This window comes from Cyprinodon tularosa, unplaced genomic scaffold (genome assembly GCF_016077235.1).
Source record: "Cyprinodon tularosa strain WSP-4 unplaced genomic scaffold, ASM1607723v1 ctg107, whole genome shotgun sequence".
NCBI classification, from domain to species: domain Eukaryota; kingdom Metazoa; phylum Chordata; class Actinopteri; order Cyprinodontiformes; family Cyprinodontidae; genus Cyprinodon; species Cyprinodon tularosa.
Window position 1 is genome coordinate 4,199,133 of NW_024037860.1, and position 14,187 is coordinate 4,213,319.

The 14,187-nt window shown below is 41.8% G+C and overlaps 1 protein-coding gene across 1 annotated transcript; it reads right to left on the reverse strand.

Moving 5' to 3' along the window:
- Positions 1 to 11,158: 11,158 nt before the first annotated feature.
- Positions 11,159 to 13,797, reverse strand: LOC119785613 (oocyte zinc finger protein XlCOF20-like). The gene is made up of 2 exons (XM_038288348.1): positions 13,295 to 13,797; positions 11,159 to 11,654 (listed from the first exon to the last, which is right to left on the reverse strand). Exons 1-2 carry the CDS (start codon positions 13,307 to 13,309, stop codon positions 11,292 to 11,294), a joined length of 378 nt encoding a protein of 125 aa, XP_038144276.1. The 5' UTR covers positions 13,310 to 13,797; the 3' UTR covers positions 11,159 to 11,291.
- Positions 13,798 to 14,187: the final 390 nt, after the last annotated feature.

Consider the following 14,187-nt stretch of genomic DNA (forward strand, 5'->3'; position numbering starts at 1 on the left):
CTCTATTTGAAATAGCAGAACTATAATGTAACTATGCTGGAATAGAAAGTTACAGCCAAACTTATCTTCCGCGTCTAATGCAAAGACTCCCAAACTGTCATTTTCTTCTTCTGTATCATTGTGATATTTGATAATCATGAGAGAGAAAACATAACACTGCAAAGATCGCTGAAATGAAGGATGCAGCTGCACATAAGGGCTGCATACACTATTTTTAATAGTTGTTACTAGTCCCATTGGGCTTAGCAGGGTTCAAACTGCATTTATTTAACAAAAGATCTCTGTCAGGAAAATAATGAGACAATGAGATGCCTTTTTACTGGAGACTATGCGCCCAAATGACAGATTTCTACATCAGTAGAGACTGTTTAAAAAGGGGTAGGACCCTTTACTCTGTTTAATCATTTACGAAAGTCGTTTACTAAAGCTTGGGTGACTTTGAATCTTTCGAATATCTGGCTGTCCAAATACAGGGCCCTGTTCAAGCCATGTTTCTAAATGGTAGTTACTAAGTCAGACTTTTATCACTGGAAGAACATCTCTAGGATCAAAAGACAAATTTCCAAGCAGGTTCTAGAAAAAAAAACACATTTATGCATTTATCTTTAGTAGTATTGATTTCTGCAACAGTTTCTTCATGGGTTTGCCTAAAAGTCCATCAGGCAGCTGCAGCTGATCCAAAACGCTGCTGCAAGTGTTCTCACTAGAACTAAGAAAGTAGAGCACATCAGCCCGGTTCTGAAGTCCTTACAATGGTTCTCTGTGGCTCATAGAATAACCTTTAAAATTCTTCTGTTAGTATATAAATCACTGAATGGATCGGCACCTCAATATGTAACAGATTTATTGTCAGTGTATCAACCTCCTAGACCAAGCCTATGCTGTACTCCTAGAACTAGAAACACAATTCAAATTCGAACCCGGGTCGGCCATGCCGAGGACTAATTAATGCCTTGACTAAGGACATGGGTTGTGCATGCTAACCGCTGCTCCACCAAAGCACATCCTGTAAAGCAATTTAATTCTCTTTAAATTTAATTGAATTTATTTGTGCTCGATTTTGTCTTTTCCTAACTTGACCTGATGTCTAAACTTTAGGCACTAGTGGTGTCTGAACCATCATCACCTCAATGGACCCATTCTCTCTGAGCTTTCACTCTTAACCAATCGGGTTGCAGAGATGATGTTCGGCCAGTTGGTGGTGATGCTAGACTGCTGTTTGGTAAAAGTCTCTCATTCGAATGAGCTAGAAGGCCTCTTCAGTTGGGGGTGATGTACTACTCTTGTGTATATCTTGTGTAGATGCTTGTATTTACTGCAGTTTATCCAGGCTGGATGTGATGGTGACCACCATCTTCTTCTTAGGTCACACAGGTAGAGGGCATAATTTCTTGCCATGGGAAAAGACATCTCCAAGTTTCCAAATAGTCCATAATTGCCTATTTGTTTTAAATCAATAAGGTAGTTGTTAAGAAAATATATGTACTATATAAACAGTAGTCTGTGCGTTAACGTAACGCAGGAGGTCTGGAGATGCTTTTGTAACATTACGCAGTCAATAGAAACTGCATTCTGTTTTGCTTTATCTTAAAATAGGCTTGACTGTCATGAAACAAGGACAGGTGGACCCAGTATTCAAGGAGACAGTCAGTGGGCAAGTTCAAAACGTTTATTTAATGAAGAACAAAACTAAAAGGGGAACTGGTAGGATCTGTGGCACACGGCAACTGCAGGTGGGGGTCAGGGCACTGCCCAATCTGAGACACTCTGTTAGTGGGAGAAACACAGGCAAGTGACCACGATCATCTGACAGAAGATGATTATCTGAGTTGGTCACTTACCTGGTTTAACAGTCTAGTCCACGAGTGTCAACAGTACTGCAGTTCCAGAGGTCATGCAGGAAGCCGATCCTGGTCAGGGATTCAGAACAGACAGGAACAGGCAGGATCCAGACCTCCAGGCATCCTAGAGCTCCCAGGCGGGTTCAGAGTCTGACAGAGTCCGGAAGCATGACCACCTGGTCACGCACAGGAGCAGACAGGATCAGGTGCAGACTGGGAGGCTCAGTGGAAGAGGGCAGCAGAGACAGGACGTGAACCAGAACTTGATGCAGAACCTTTAAACTTGGCTCCTCCTTGGAGCCAGGCTTACTGAGATAAAAACTGAACCTCCCCGTGTACAGAGTCAAAAACCCAGAGGGCTCAGCAGGGGAGGAAAAGTGGGCGAGCAGGAGACGAGACAAACACAAAACCCTCCTTCCACTGGCCGACAGGATCCAGGACATGAACCTTGGAATAAATAAAACTGAACAGACAAGCTGACAGAAAACAAATAATGATCTGGCCATGAATGCTCAGGCTGAACAGAATATAAACCAAAGGAAACAGGTGAGAGGAATAGATGATAATTGAGGAACAGCAAACAGGCCAGATCATGACATTGACAGCTCTTTTGCTGCTTTTTCAGATTTAACTTGACCAGTTGCAACGTTGATCAGTTTCCCAGACATCATATGTCTGTCCGTTACGGATGCTTCATGCTCCTGATAAGATGTTGACTTTTTTCATTTACTGTCACAGTGCCTTTTCATGGCATCCACATATGCTGTGGTCACATGTCTTGTCATTAACCATCTTGTGAAAGCTCTCTTTTGTGATGTAATAACTCCACCCTGTATTTTTCCTGTAGTGGCTGATCAATAGCCACATATAAAGCTTTTATCCTCTGACCGCAGAAGAAAAAAAAACAAAATGTGTATGCTTCTGTTTGTTCATGTTCAAGGGCATTTGTTTTTGCAACATAAATAGGTATGCACTTGGCATAGTTGGTCCCTCCAGCAGCTCTAAATCAGGGCATAACTTCACATATGCAATTCAGTTACTGCTGAAAGTCAGCTTGAAGCTTCTCACATTAGATCCTTTTTTGTAATAGTTTATGTATACTTGTCTTGTTTTTCCAGGAGAGCATGAACAGGTCCTTTAGAGGCCTTACCCCTCTTGCACATTGTTTCCCTTGAAGCAGTTGAAAGAAAAACAATCAATGTGAGAAAAGCAGTAATGACTAAAAATTCTATGAAAATGATCAAATGAAAGTCAGATGTTGCTTATCTTTGCTGATAATCTTGTACCCTATTAGAAAAGCATAAAGTCTAAATACATACATTTCTCTCCTTCCGCTTAATCTGTCAGGGTGGGGGTGGTTCCTATCTCCAGCGGTATATAGGTGGCAGGTACAGGTCAGCAGTCCACCACAGGCAACACAGAGATACACACACACACACACACATACACTCACTCATTCGTTCTGCCATCATAGTGAGGACCATGCATTGAGTCCCATTAACTTTCAGTCTTTTTTAACTATTTCCATGCCCTAACCCTAAAACTAACCCTAAACCTAACCATTACCAATGCATACCTCACCCTAACCCTAACCAATTGACACCCTAGGCCTAAACCTAACCATTAGCAAAATAGCATGTGAGGACCAACAAAATGTCCTCACTTTATAACAACTCGTTCTCAGTCTGATGATGAAATTGGAAAAATGGTCCTCACTCTGAGGGCCAGACAGGTACACACACACACACACACACACACACACACACACACACACACACACACACACACACACACACACACACACACACACACACACACACACACACACACACACATAAGGACAATTTAGAGATGCCAATCAACCTAATAGATATATTTTTGGACTTTGGAGTAAGCCGGAGTACCTGGAGAAATCCCACGCATGCGTGGAGAGAACATGAAAGCTCTTTGTAGAAAGGCCCTGGTGTGGGAATTGAACCCAGGACCTTCTTGTTATAAGGCAACAGTGGATGGCAACAAACAGACCACACTGCATCCCAAATAATAATCATATTATTATAAAGAATAGTATCTATTTTTTTTCTTAAAAATACTCTACCATAGTAAGTCTGTTGTAAAATGTACTTTTAATCGGTTACCTTCAGATTTCTGTTATATGATTTTTCTTTCATTTTTGTCCATCTTCTGTAAGCACACCCTAATAAACTATTAATAAATAAAACTGTTATGTGCTTGGGGCACATTAGGATTTTTGTCTATTTCTTTTCTTTGTTTTCTTACAGACTTTAGTTGAAGGATCTTTTGTTAATATATTTTGGGATTCTTTTAGCGAGTTAATTACGTTAATTTGTGGTGCAATTTTTTGTGGACGCCGCTTTCCACCTGCTTTCATTTGTTCCATCGTGCGCGGTGCGCACTTGTCTTGTCGCTGCGGCCTGCAGCGGACGTTCCAGCCTGCCATGCGGTATTTTTGTTAATTGTTTCTTACTTTTTTCTTGAGGTTTATGGCCTGGCGGGACCGGTAGTCCTGTTTTCGATTTTTCTTTTGCTTAGGTTATTTTTGGCCTTTAGTCCGGTACCAGTAGGGGCTTCGACAGCCCTGTATAGGGTTGGCCCCCTGCTGTACCGTTTTATTCTGTTTGATCGGCCTGCCAGGTCCAACTTTCTGTTGTTACTTTGGGTTTCTATTTTTACTTTTTGGGGCACAGGATTTGAGGGCCTTTAATTCTTTTTCTCTTCGCAGAAAATCTGAAGAAGCCGAACCAAGAAAAGCTAAATCGGAGAGAATTGATAAATAAAATAACTTTTTTGAACCCTCATCTTTTGTCTCATGTCCTCAAATATGTTGTGCCCTTGGTGGACGTAACATATTTATTGGGGCTTGTCTAAACAAAGTTTGCCTTTCGTGTCCCTCCGATATGTTGTGTCCTTGGTGGACGTAACATATTTATGGGGGCTTGTTTAAACAAAGTGTGCTTTTGGAGACAGGTCGTGTCCTACGGTTGGTTCTTGTTTGTTGGCGGTTGTGCTGGGTTTGTGTGTATTTTTGCGCAGCTGACGCGCATTGCGCTGATTAGTTAGAGCATTCGGTTCTGGTGGTGCTGTAGCTTTGTTTGTGCAGAGGTGTTCCTGCTTTGGTGTGGCTTGATTCCAGGGGTAGACATGGAGTTTGACCTGGATGAGTTTGTTCGAGGGCCCACGTTGGATACTTTGCGTAACTGCACAAAGGATCAGTTGCTGTTAATAGCCGAGCATTTCAAGGTTACCGTAGATAAACGCGTTAAGAGGGGAACAGTTGAAGCTGAGTTGTTAGGAGCGCTGGTGCAGATAGGAATTTTTCCTGCTACAGTTTTACCGAAAAGTCCTGTTGGATCGCCATCGAAGGCTTCGTTGAAAGATGACCCGGTGCGTTTGAAGGAACTAGAAGTTGAATTGGGTCGGCTTGCTTTGAGAGAAAAGGAGCTGCATATTGAACAGCGACGATTAGAGATACAAGCCGAACTGCGTTTGAAGGAACTCGAGCTTGGTGCTGAGTCCTCACAACCCAAATCGAATGATTTTGACGTGAGTAGAAATGTTCGCCTGGTTCCTCCATTTAATGAGCGGGATGCTGATAAATATTTACCTTATTTGAAAGAGTGGCACTCACACTTAAGTGGCCCAAAAATGTGTGGACTTTGTTGTTACAGTGTGCATTAAGTGGCAAAGCGCAGGAGGCATATGCGTCTCTTTCTGTGGCTGATAGCCTTGATTTTGAAAAAGTTAAAAGTGCTGTTTTGAGGGCATATGAACTAGTACCGGAGGCTTATCGTCAGAAATTTCGTAAGTTAAAAAAACGCTACAATCAAACTTATGTGGATTTTGTTAGAGATAAGGAAATTCTCTTTGATCGTTGGTGCGCTTCTAAGAAGGTTGCCGATTTTGCGCAGCTTAAGCAACTTATTTTGTTGGAAGACTTTAAAAATAATTTGCCTGAGAAAGTTACCACCTATTTGAATGAAAATAAAGTCTCAAATGTGTCAAAAGCTGCGGTGCTCGTTGATGAGTACATGTTAACGCACAAAAGTATTTTGAGCGCTCACATCTCTTTAGTAAGTTTGACCACTCTGAAAATAATGGGAAGGAGTGTGCCAAAACTGCCTCGCTTGTTGAAACAGATATATCTGCTGCGCTCGGTGGCGTTGAAAGCAAATCAGATAACAGGTTGGAATTAAAAACTAATGGTACGTGTTTTTATTGTAAAAAGAGAGGACACATTGTGGCCAATTGCCTGGTTTTACAGAAAAAGAACACTAAGCCCGTCGCTCTAATTAAAACTGTGAAAGGCGATGCTCATTCACTTTCAACACAGCCTTGCGAGTATGCTGATTTTAAGCCTTTCATTATGGATGGGTTTGTTTCTTTGTCTCTAACTGGTGAAAAGATCCCTGTAAAAATATTGCGAGACACTGCTGCCTCTCAATCTTTTATCATGGAGGGAATCTTGCCGTTGAATAACGACACTGCGATTGGTTCTGATGTTCCAGTGCGTGGCTTTGGCATGCAAGACATCTGCGTTCCTCTGCATAAAATCATGATCCAGTCTGAGCTGTGGTCTGGTGACGCTGTGGTTGGGGTGCGTCCTAGTTTTCCAATAGCGGGCGTCTCCATGATCATGGGCAACGACTTGGCTGGGGGTCGGGTATTGGTTACCCCAGATGTTACACCTGTTCCGGTGTTGAGCGACTGTCCAGATGCGCTCGCCCGTAAATTCCCAGATGTTTTCACGTCATGCGCAGTTACACGTGCAGCACTTAAACGTCAACAAGAAGAGAGTAAGGATGAGTTTGACTTGAGTGGAAGTTTTTTGTTCAACGCTGAATCCAAACATGTTCCGTTAAAGCAAACTGTGGAGGATGACATGTTGGATGTAAATACACTGTCATGGTCTAGGAAGCAGTTGATCGAGCTCCAAAAAAATGATAAAAGTTTGGAGTTATTGTTCGGCGATGCATTAACTGATAAGCCTGGCTCCATTTCTACTGGCTATTTTTTGGATGATGGTCTTCTGATGCGTAAATGGACCCCTTTGAATGTGTCTCCTGTTGAAGAGTGGAGTGTGGTGAAGCAGATTGTTGTTCCATCTCCATATCATTCAGAAATTTTGCGGTTGGCACATGATAATCCGTTAGCGGGTCACCTTGGCATCAGAAAGACCTATGATCGCATTTTGCGTCATTTCTTTTGGCCAGGATTGAAGAGCGATGTCGTGCGCTACTGTAATTCGTGTCACTTTTGTCAAGTATCTGGAAAGCTGAATCAGACGATTTCTCCTGCTCCTTTGTATCCCATCCCAGCCATCACTGAACCATTTGAGAGAGTATTGGTTGACTGTGTGGGTCCGTTGCCTCGAACCAAAGCGGGGAATAAGTTCTTAGTGACGGTGATGTGCACCTCTACTCGTTTTCCAGAGGTTTTTCCGGTGCGTAAAATAGCTACGCCCGTAGTGGTTAAAGCATTGACAAAGTTTTTTTCATTGTTTGGTTTACCTCGGGTTGTGCAGACTGACCAGGGGTCTAACTTCATGTCTAAAATTTTTGCACAGGTTTTACGTCAATTGGACATAAAGCACTGTCATTCCAGCGCTTATCACCCAGATAAGCTCACACTGTTCGCGCCCTTTAAGGCTGTTGAAAGAGAAGTGGTTGTGTGACAAATCTGACCTGAATTTGTTAGACTATGTTAGTAATTTCCGGCTGAAGTTGAGTCGTGCGTGTGAGATTGCTAAAGAGAATCTTAAAACTGCACAGGCTAAAATGAAGTCCTTGTTTGACAGAAGGGCAGTTTTGAGAGTTTTTCAGCCTGGGGAGAAAGTGTTAGCGTTACTTCCGGTTCCTGGTTCCAGCTTGCAAGCGCGCTATAGTGGGCCTTATACAATCACGAGAAAGGTTGGTGATCGTGACTATCTGATCTCTACTCCTGATCGGAGGCGGACTTCACGCTTATGTCACGTGAACATGCTGAAGCCGTACGTCGAACGTGCGCCCGCTCTGCATAAATCTATCAGTTGTGTTTCCAGTGAACGAGATGACGCAGGTGTCGGGGCAGCTGCAGATGCACGGGAGGAGCTGTCCGGTGCTGAACCTGAAGGTGACATTTTCTCCCCGGCTGTTACTGAAGGGAGGGTTCCAAATTCAGCGGTTTTGGGGAACTTGCCTCTCTTGTTGTCCCACCTTGACTTTTCCAAACAGGCTGATGTAGTTCATTTGATCCAGTCTCATAGGTCCCTGTTTGCAGATATTCCCACTCAGACTCGTGTGCTCAGCCATGACATTGACGTTGGTGATTCCAAGCCAATTAAACAACACCCGTACAGAGTGAACCCAGACAAACGGCGCCGTTTGCAGACGCAGGTGGAGTACATGGTGGAACATGGACTTGCTGTTGCCAGCAGTAGTGCGTGGAGTTCACCATGCCTCCTGACTGTTAAAGCCAATGGGGAGGACCGTTTTTGTACGGACTTCAGGAAGGTAAATTGGGTGACTAGGCCGGATTGTTATCCACTCCCTCGTATGGAGGATTGTGTGGACCATGTGGGGGCTGCCCAGTTCGTTACGAAGCTGGATCTGCTAAAGGGGTACTGGCAGGTGCCCTTAACGGCGAGAGCCCAGGAAGTTTCCGCTTTTGTCACACCCGATGATTTCCTTCAGTACACCGTGATGGCTTTTGGGATGCATAACGCCCCAGCGACGTTTCAACGGCTAATGAATGTTGTTTTGTCGGGTTTATCATTCTGTGAGTCTTATTTGGATGACGTGGTGATTTGTTCTGCTACCTGGACTGAGCACGTTGCCCATTTAAAAACTGTTTTTATGCGTCTGAGTGAGGCTAATTTGACGGTTAATCTTTCTAAATGCCAATTCGGCCACGCGACGGTGACCTATCTTGGAAAAAGGGTGGGGGGAGGTCAAGTGCGCCCCGTTGAGGCTAAAGTAGAGGCTATTCTATCTGTCCCAGTACCCACCACTCGTACTGAGCTACGCCGCTATCTGGCGATGGTTGGCTACTACAGGGGGTTTTGTAAAAACTTTTCCTCTGTGGCTGCCCCGTTAACAGACCTACTTAGCCCTAAATTAGCTTTTATTTGGTCTGATCGGTGTCAATCTGCTTTTGAGCAAACTAAGCATTTGCTGGTTAATGCTCCTGTGTTGTCTGCCCCTCGTTTTGATGTACCATTTAAGTTGGCTGTGGACGCTTGTGATTCTGGTGTCGGAGCTGTCCTGCTCCAGGATGGTACTGATGGGGTGGAACATCCGGTTTCTTATTTTTCTAAGAAACTGGATAAGTATCAGAGATGGTATTCCACCATTGAGAAGGAGGCATTAGCGTTGATCCTTGCTTTAGAACATTTTGAGGTGTATGTTGGAGGTTCTAGCGGATCTGTGGTTGTTTTTACGGACCATAATCCGTTAGTTTTTCTGGCTCGCATGCGTAATAAAAACCGCCGCTTGATGAACTGGTCTTTGCGACTCCAATCCTTTAACATCTCTATACAGCATGTTCGTGGTAAAGACAATGTAGTGGCCGACGCACTCTTGCGACTCTAGTCCCGTTTTTTCTCTGAATGGGTTGAGTTTTTTTTTTTCAGACCCCATTCAGAGTCTAGTTGAAGGATCTTTTGTTAATATATTTTGGGATTCTTTTAGCGAGTTAATTACGTTAATTTGTGGTGCTGTCGTCCGCCTATAAATAGGCTGGCTTTCAGCATGTTGGGGCGTTCCTTTCCAACTTCGTTTGGACGCCGCTTTCCACCTGCTTTCATTTGTTCCATCGTGCACGGTGCGCACTTGTCTTGTCGCTGCGGCCTGCAGCGGACGTTCCAGCCTGCCATGCGGTATTTTTGTTAATTGTTTCTTACTTTTTTCTTGAGGTTTATGGCCTGGCGGGACCGGTAGTCCTGTTTTCGATTTTTCTTTTGCTTAGGTTATTTTCAGCCTTTAGGCCGTCGAAGCCCCTACTGGGTACCAGTAGGGGCTTCGACGGCCCTGTATAGGGTTGGCCCCCTGCTGTACCGTTTTATTCTGTTTGATCGGCCTGCCAGGTCCAACTTTCTGTTGTTACTTTGGGTTTCTATTTTTACTTTTTGGGGCACGGGATTTGAGGGCCTTTAATTCTTTTTCTCTTCGCAGAAAATCTGAAGAAGCCGAACCAAGAAAAGCTAAATCGGAGAGAATTGATAAATAAAATAACTTTTTTGAACCCTCATCTTTTGTCTCGTGTCCTCAAATATGTTGTGCCCTTGGTGGACGTAACAAAAACATATATGTACCATTTAGCACTTGGGAACAAAAAATATTTTTTAAGGCCCTCAGAAAGTACAAAAATATCCCTTAAAGTTGGATTATTAGCTCTATAGGGATTCACAAATCATAGTTTGCCTTTATACATACATATATATATATATATATATATATATATATATATATATATATATATATATATATATATATAAAGGCAAACTATGATTTGTGAATCCCTATATATCAGTGGTGAGCTGTGAGGGCCTTCAAAGCCTTCTCTGCTGGCCTAAAATCAATCAGAAACATACATTCTCAACCTAAACTTTAATTTTCTATTATTTTATTCAAAACAATTAAATCTCTTAATTTTGTAACGTTTCTCTTGATTACTGAGCTTCTTCCATTACATTTATGTGGTCTCTGACATCCACTCTAGAAATTCTAGGAACCACTGCAGATTGAGAGTGAAGTGAGTGTTTGGAACACCAGAAACAATCAGATTTCTAATATAAAATGGAGCTTGGTTGTTTAGGGCTTTATAGGTGAGAGGGAGGATTTTGAATTCTATTCTTGTCATGATTCCTGGCATGAGTGCTAGTTTGATTCAGGATTCAACACACCTGTCAGCTCTGCCCTGTTTCCACTTAGCCTCCATCAGATTTTCTCTCTTACCTAACTGTATAACCAGCTCTCAGACCAGTGACTAGTGTCAGATTATTGTGAGTATTCCTGTAAACCTGCCTGCCTGACCCCTATCGGACCTGTCTTAGTGTCTTTTGGATCTCTGACCTGTATTCTGTGTTGCAGTTGCTGATTCTGGTGAATCTCTCCCAACCAGCGCCAGTTTCATTCCAATAAACTGTTTAAACGTCTCTTGCTTCGGTTGAATCTGGGTCTTCCATTAGCTGGTCATTATAATTCTGGATTTAACAGGAAGACATTAAAAGGAAGCTAAAAATGGAGGAATATGTACTCATTTTAAAGTTTTTATCAGAACTATAGCTGCAAAAGGAAGAAATATAAAAATCTTTGAATGCAAGTGAATTTTATTAAAGACGTTAAGCTTTGGTCTCAGATAAGGAGAAGCATGAGAACCAAACAGGAAGTGAAGCCTCTGCTATGGTAGGATTTTCTTCTCTTGTGTCAATTTCCAGATGATGTTGCACAGATTTCAATGGTCTGAAGCTTTTTCCACACCTCCTGCAGATGTAGGGACTCTGGTGTTGATATGTAGATGGGTTCTCAGAGAAGATCTACGAGCAAAGCTTTTCCCACACTGATGGCAGACGAAAGGCTTTTCGCCGGTGTGAATGTATAGATGCTGATCCAAATGTCCACTCTGCCTGAATCGCTTCCCACACTCATAGCAGAGGAAAGGCAGGTGTCTTTTCAGACAGTAAGAGCTCTTAAAACCCTTTCCACAGTGGTCACAGCGATGTCCTGATTTCTCAGAGATATTCAGCTGATCCAGGTCTCTGTTTTCCACATGCTGCTGACCTTCACATAATTGTTCATCCACATTACTGATATCCATCTGTAAGAGAACAAAAACGAAAAATCCATCAACTATTTGGCACCACTGAATATAGTGTAAACCAGGGGCGTTGCTAGGCACAAAGCTTTACTGGGGCACTGGCCCCCTAGTGCATATGCCCCTCCTTCCATACATAAATACAGACAAGCACACTGCCCAACCCTGATACATTCCTACCAAAATTACCAGTTGAGATATTAATGAGTATAAGAGCATATTTGTTTTAACAAACATGAACATTTTCAACATTGCAGCTATAAAAAATAAGACATCACCAACTTTGACAAATAAAAAGTTTCCTTATACACATTCTGAAGTAATCATCAATTCCTAGGTTACAGAGTTTTAGTTCAGGGGAAAGTTTAACTCATCCTGAACTAAGTTTTTATTTTATTTATTGAGCATTAAAGTGTACCTCCTATTTATCATTTTTGCAAAGTGGTCAATCACTTGTGACTCAGCTTAGAAAGTTCTTCCTTTTCAACTGATAAAATAGCAAGATGATGGAGCCTATCTTATCCCATTGTGCACCTCAGCCAAGTGTGGATCCTTCTCAACACACTGAATGACCTTTCACACCTCCAGCTGTAGACTGGGATGGTGAGGGAGATCTGGATGACCTGCGTTAGTGTTGGGAATATGATGTTATCAAGCAAGTTGAAAACACACTGCATATCCTTGATAACAAGGCTTTCTTTTTTAACCAGGAAAAGCTCAAACCATTTTGAATTAAATGAACGTTTTTTTACTCCAAATTTGTGCTGGGGATGGTGGGACAACTTCACTTGTGTAGGACCATCATGCTTTCCCCCTAAGTCACTAATGTCCCCTTCTTGTTTGTGGAAGCTGGTTGTTGTTCCCTCATCACCTTCATGGTCCTGTCTCTCCTGTCCTTCACCTGTCTCTCCTGTCTCTTGCCTGTCAGTCTCGCCTCCTCCTCCCTTTCCTACTCCAGCACCTTCATTCTCATTCTCTACAGCAAACATAAAAAAACGCAAATTTATAATTATGTAAATATCTATCATATTACTTATAACGTTCCTAATGTAACTGGTTACATTAAATCACTAATTCATTACGGGACCTTACCTCCCTCTCTCTCATCTTGTTTTACTGCTTCCCTGTCTCTGCTTCGTGTGAGGAATTTCCTGATATCCATCTACAAATCAATGCAGTAATTTTCAGTTAGTAGCTTATAAATCATGTGGTTTCACTGGGAAAATAATAAAATTGACAGGTAAGAAACATTACCAGAACTAAAAATGTGTCGCGGCCGCACAGTGTCCCATCCAACTCCGTTGAGAGCAGCGTGTTAATTTACCTGCAGTTCATGCAGTGACATGCGCTGACGTGGGGGCGCTAATACATCCTCAATTTGGAGTTACCAACACACTTGCTGCGCATTTGAGTAGAAATATACGTCTCCTCCCGTTGGAATTATCTAAATTGATGCATTAAAAAAATGTAATACTGTTGCAAATATTCATGAGATTTATACTGGGGCACAGCTCATTTATACTGGGGCACGTGCCCCAGTAAATGGGGTCTGGCGACGCCGATGGTGTAAACCCCTTTTGATGCCTAATGTAGACCAAAATTATGGTTCTTCATAAGAAAAGCTTCAACTCAGAATGACTTACTGGAGCTTGAGACATTGCTTGGATGTGTATGTCAGTGTTTTCTCTTTCTTGTTTGACTATCCTGCTTAAAGAAGAACAGTTTAGTTATTGATTACCCTTTACATGATAAAGTCAACACATTATCTTCAAATTATAACTGTACCACCACACAAAAAGCAGTAAAATAAGTTATTACACAAATAAACATATCATGAAAACCAAGTTAGTTGCTATTTATAATAAATGTTTGTAATTGGTTTAATTTCCTCTACCTTGTGGTTCCCTAATTAAATCTTTATAGCTTCAGTCTCAAAAGAGAGAGTTTTCTTACCTTTAATGCTGTGAAGTTGACTGCTTGCCTGCTATCCGTCTTTCTACGAGTCAGAGATCTACACTTTTAAAACCTGCTTTTTTTTTTTTTTTACTGTAACCAAGGGTTAAAAACATTCTAAAAAGTCCATATTTATTCAAAAGAAAATAAAAATAGATAGCATTGCATAACCTCATACATTCAAGCACAGGTATTGGTTATACCTGTGGTTGTTTCTTCTGTTAAAATGTGAAAGTGGTGATATTAACCCCTTGACACCCATCATTGCAAATTGATATCCATATCCATATGTGTATATATATATATATATATATATAGACATATGGTTCTGGACCTACAGCTCCAGAACCATATGTCTTAACCCTTAATCAAACAGCCTTGCCAGGTGGAAGTAAACTATATGGTCGTGCAGGTACCTTATAGATTGGACTGATTATTTTTTTTATTCTGATTTTTATATCTCAATGTGTTTGAACATTTTCTCTTTTATTTATTCTTTTACTCTTCTATTTAAAAGGGAGGAGTCTTAATAGAAAATTTTAATCTATGTTAACTTTACCCTGTTTTTCTTAAGATATTACAT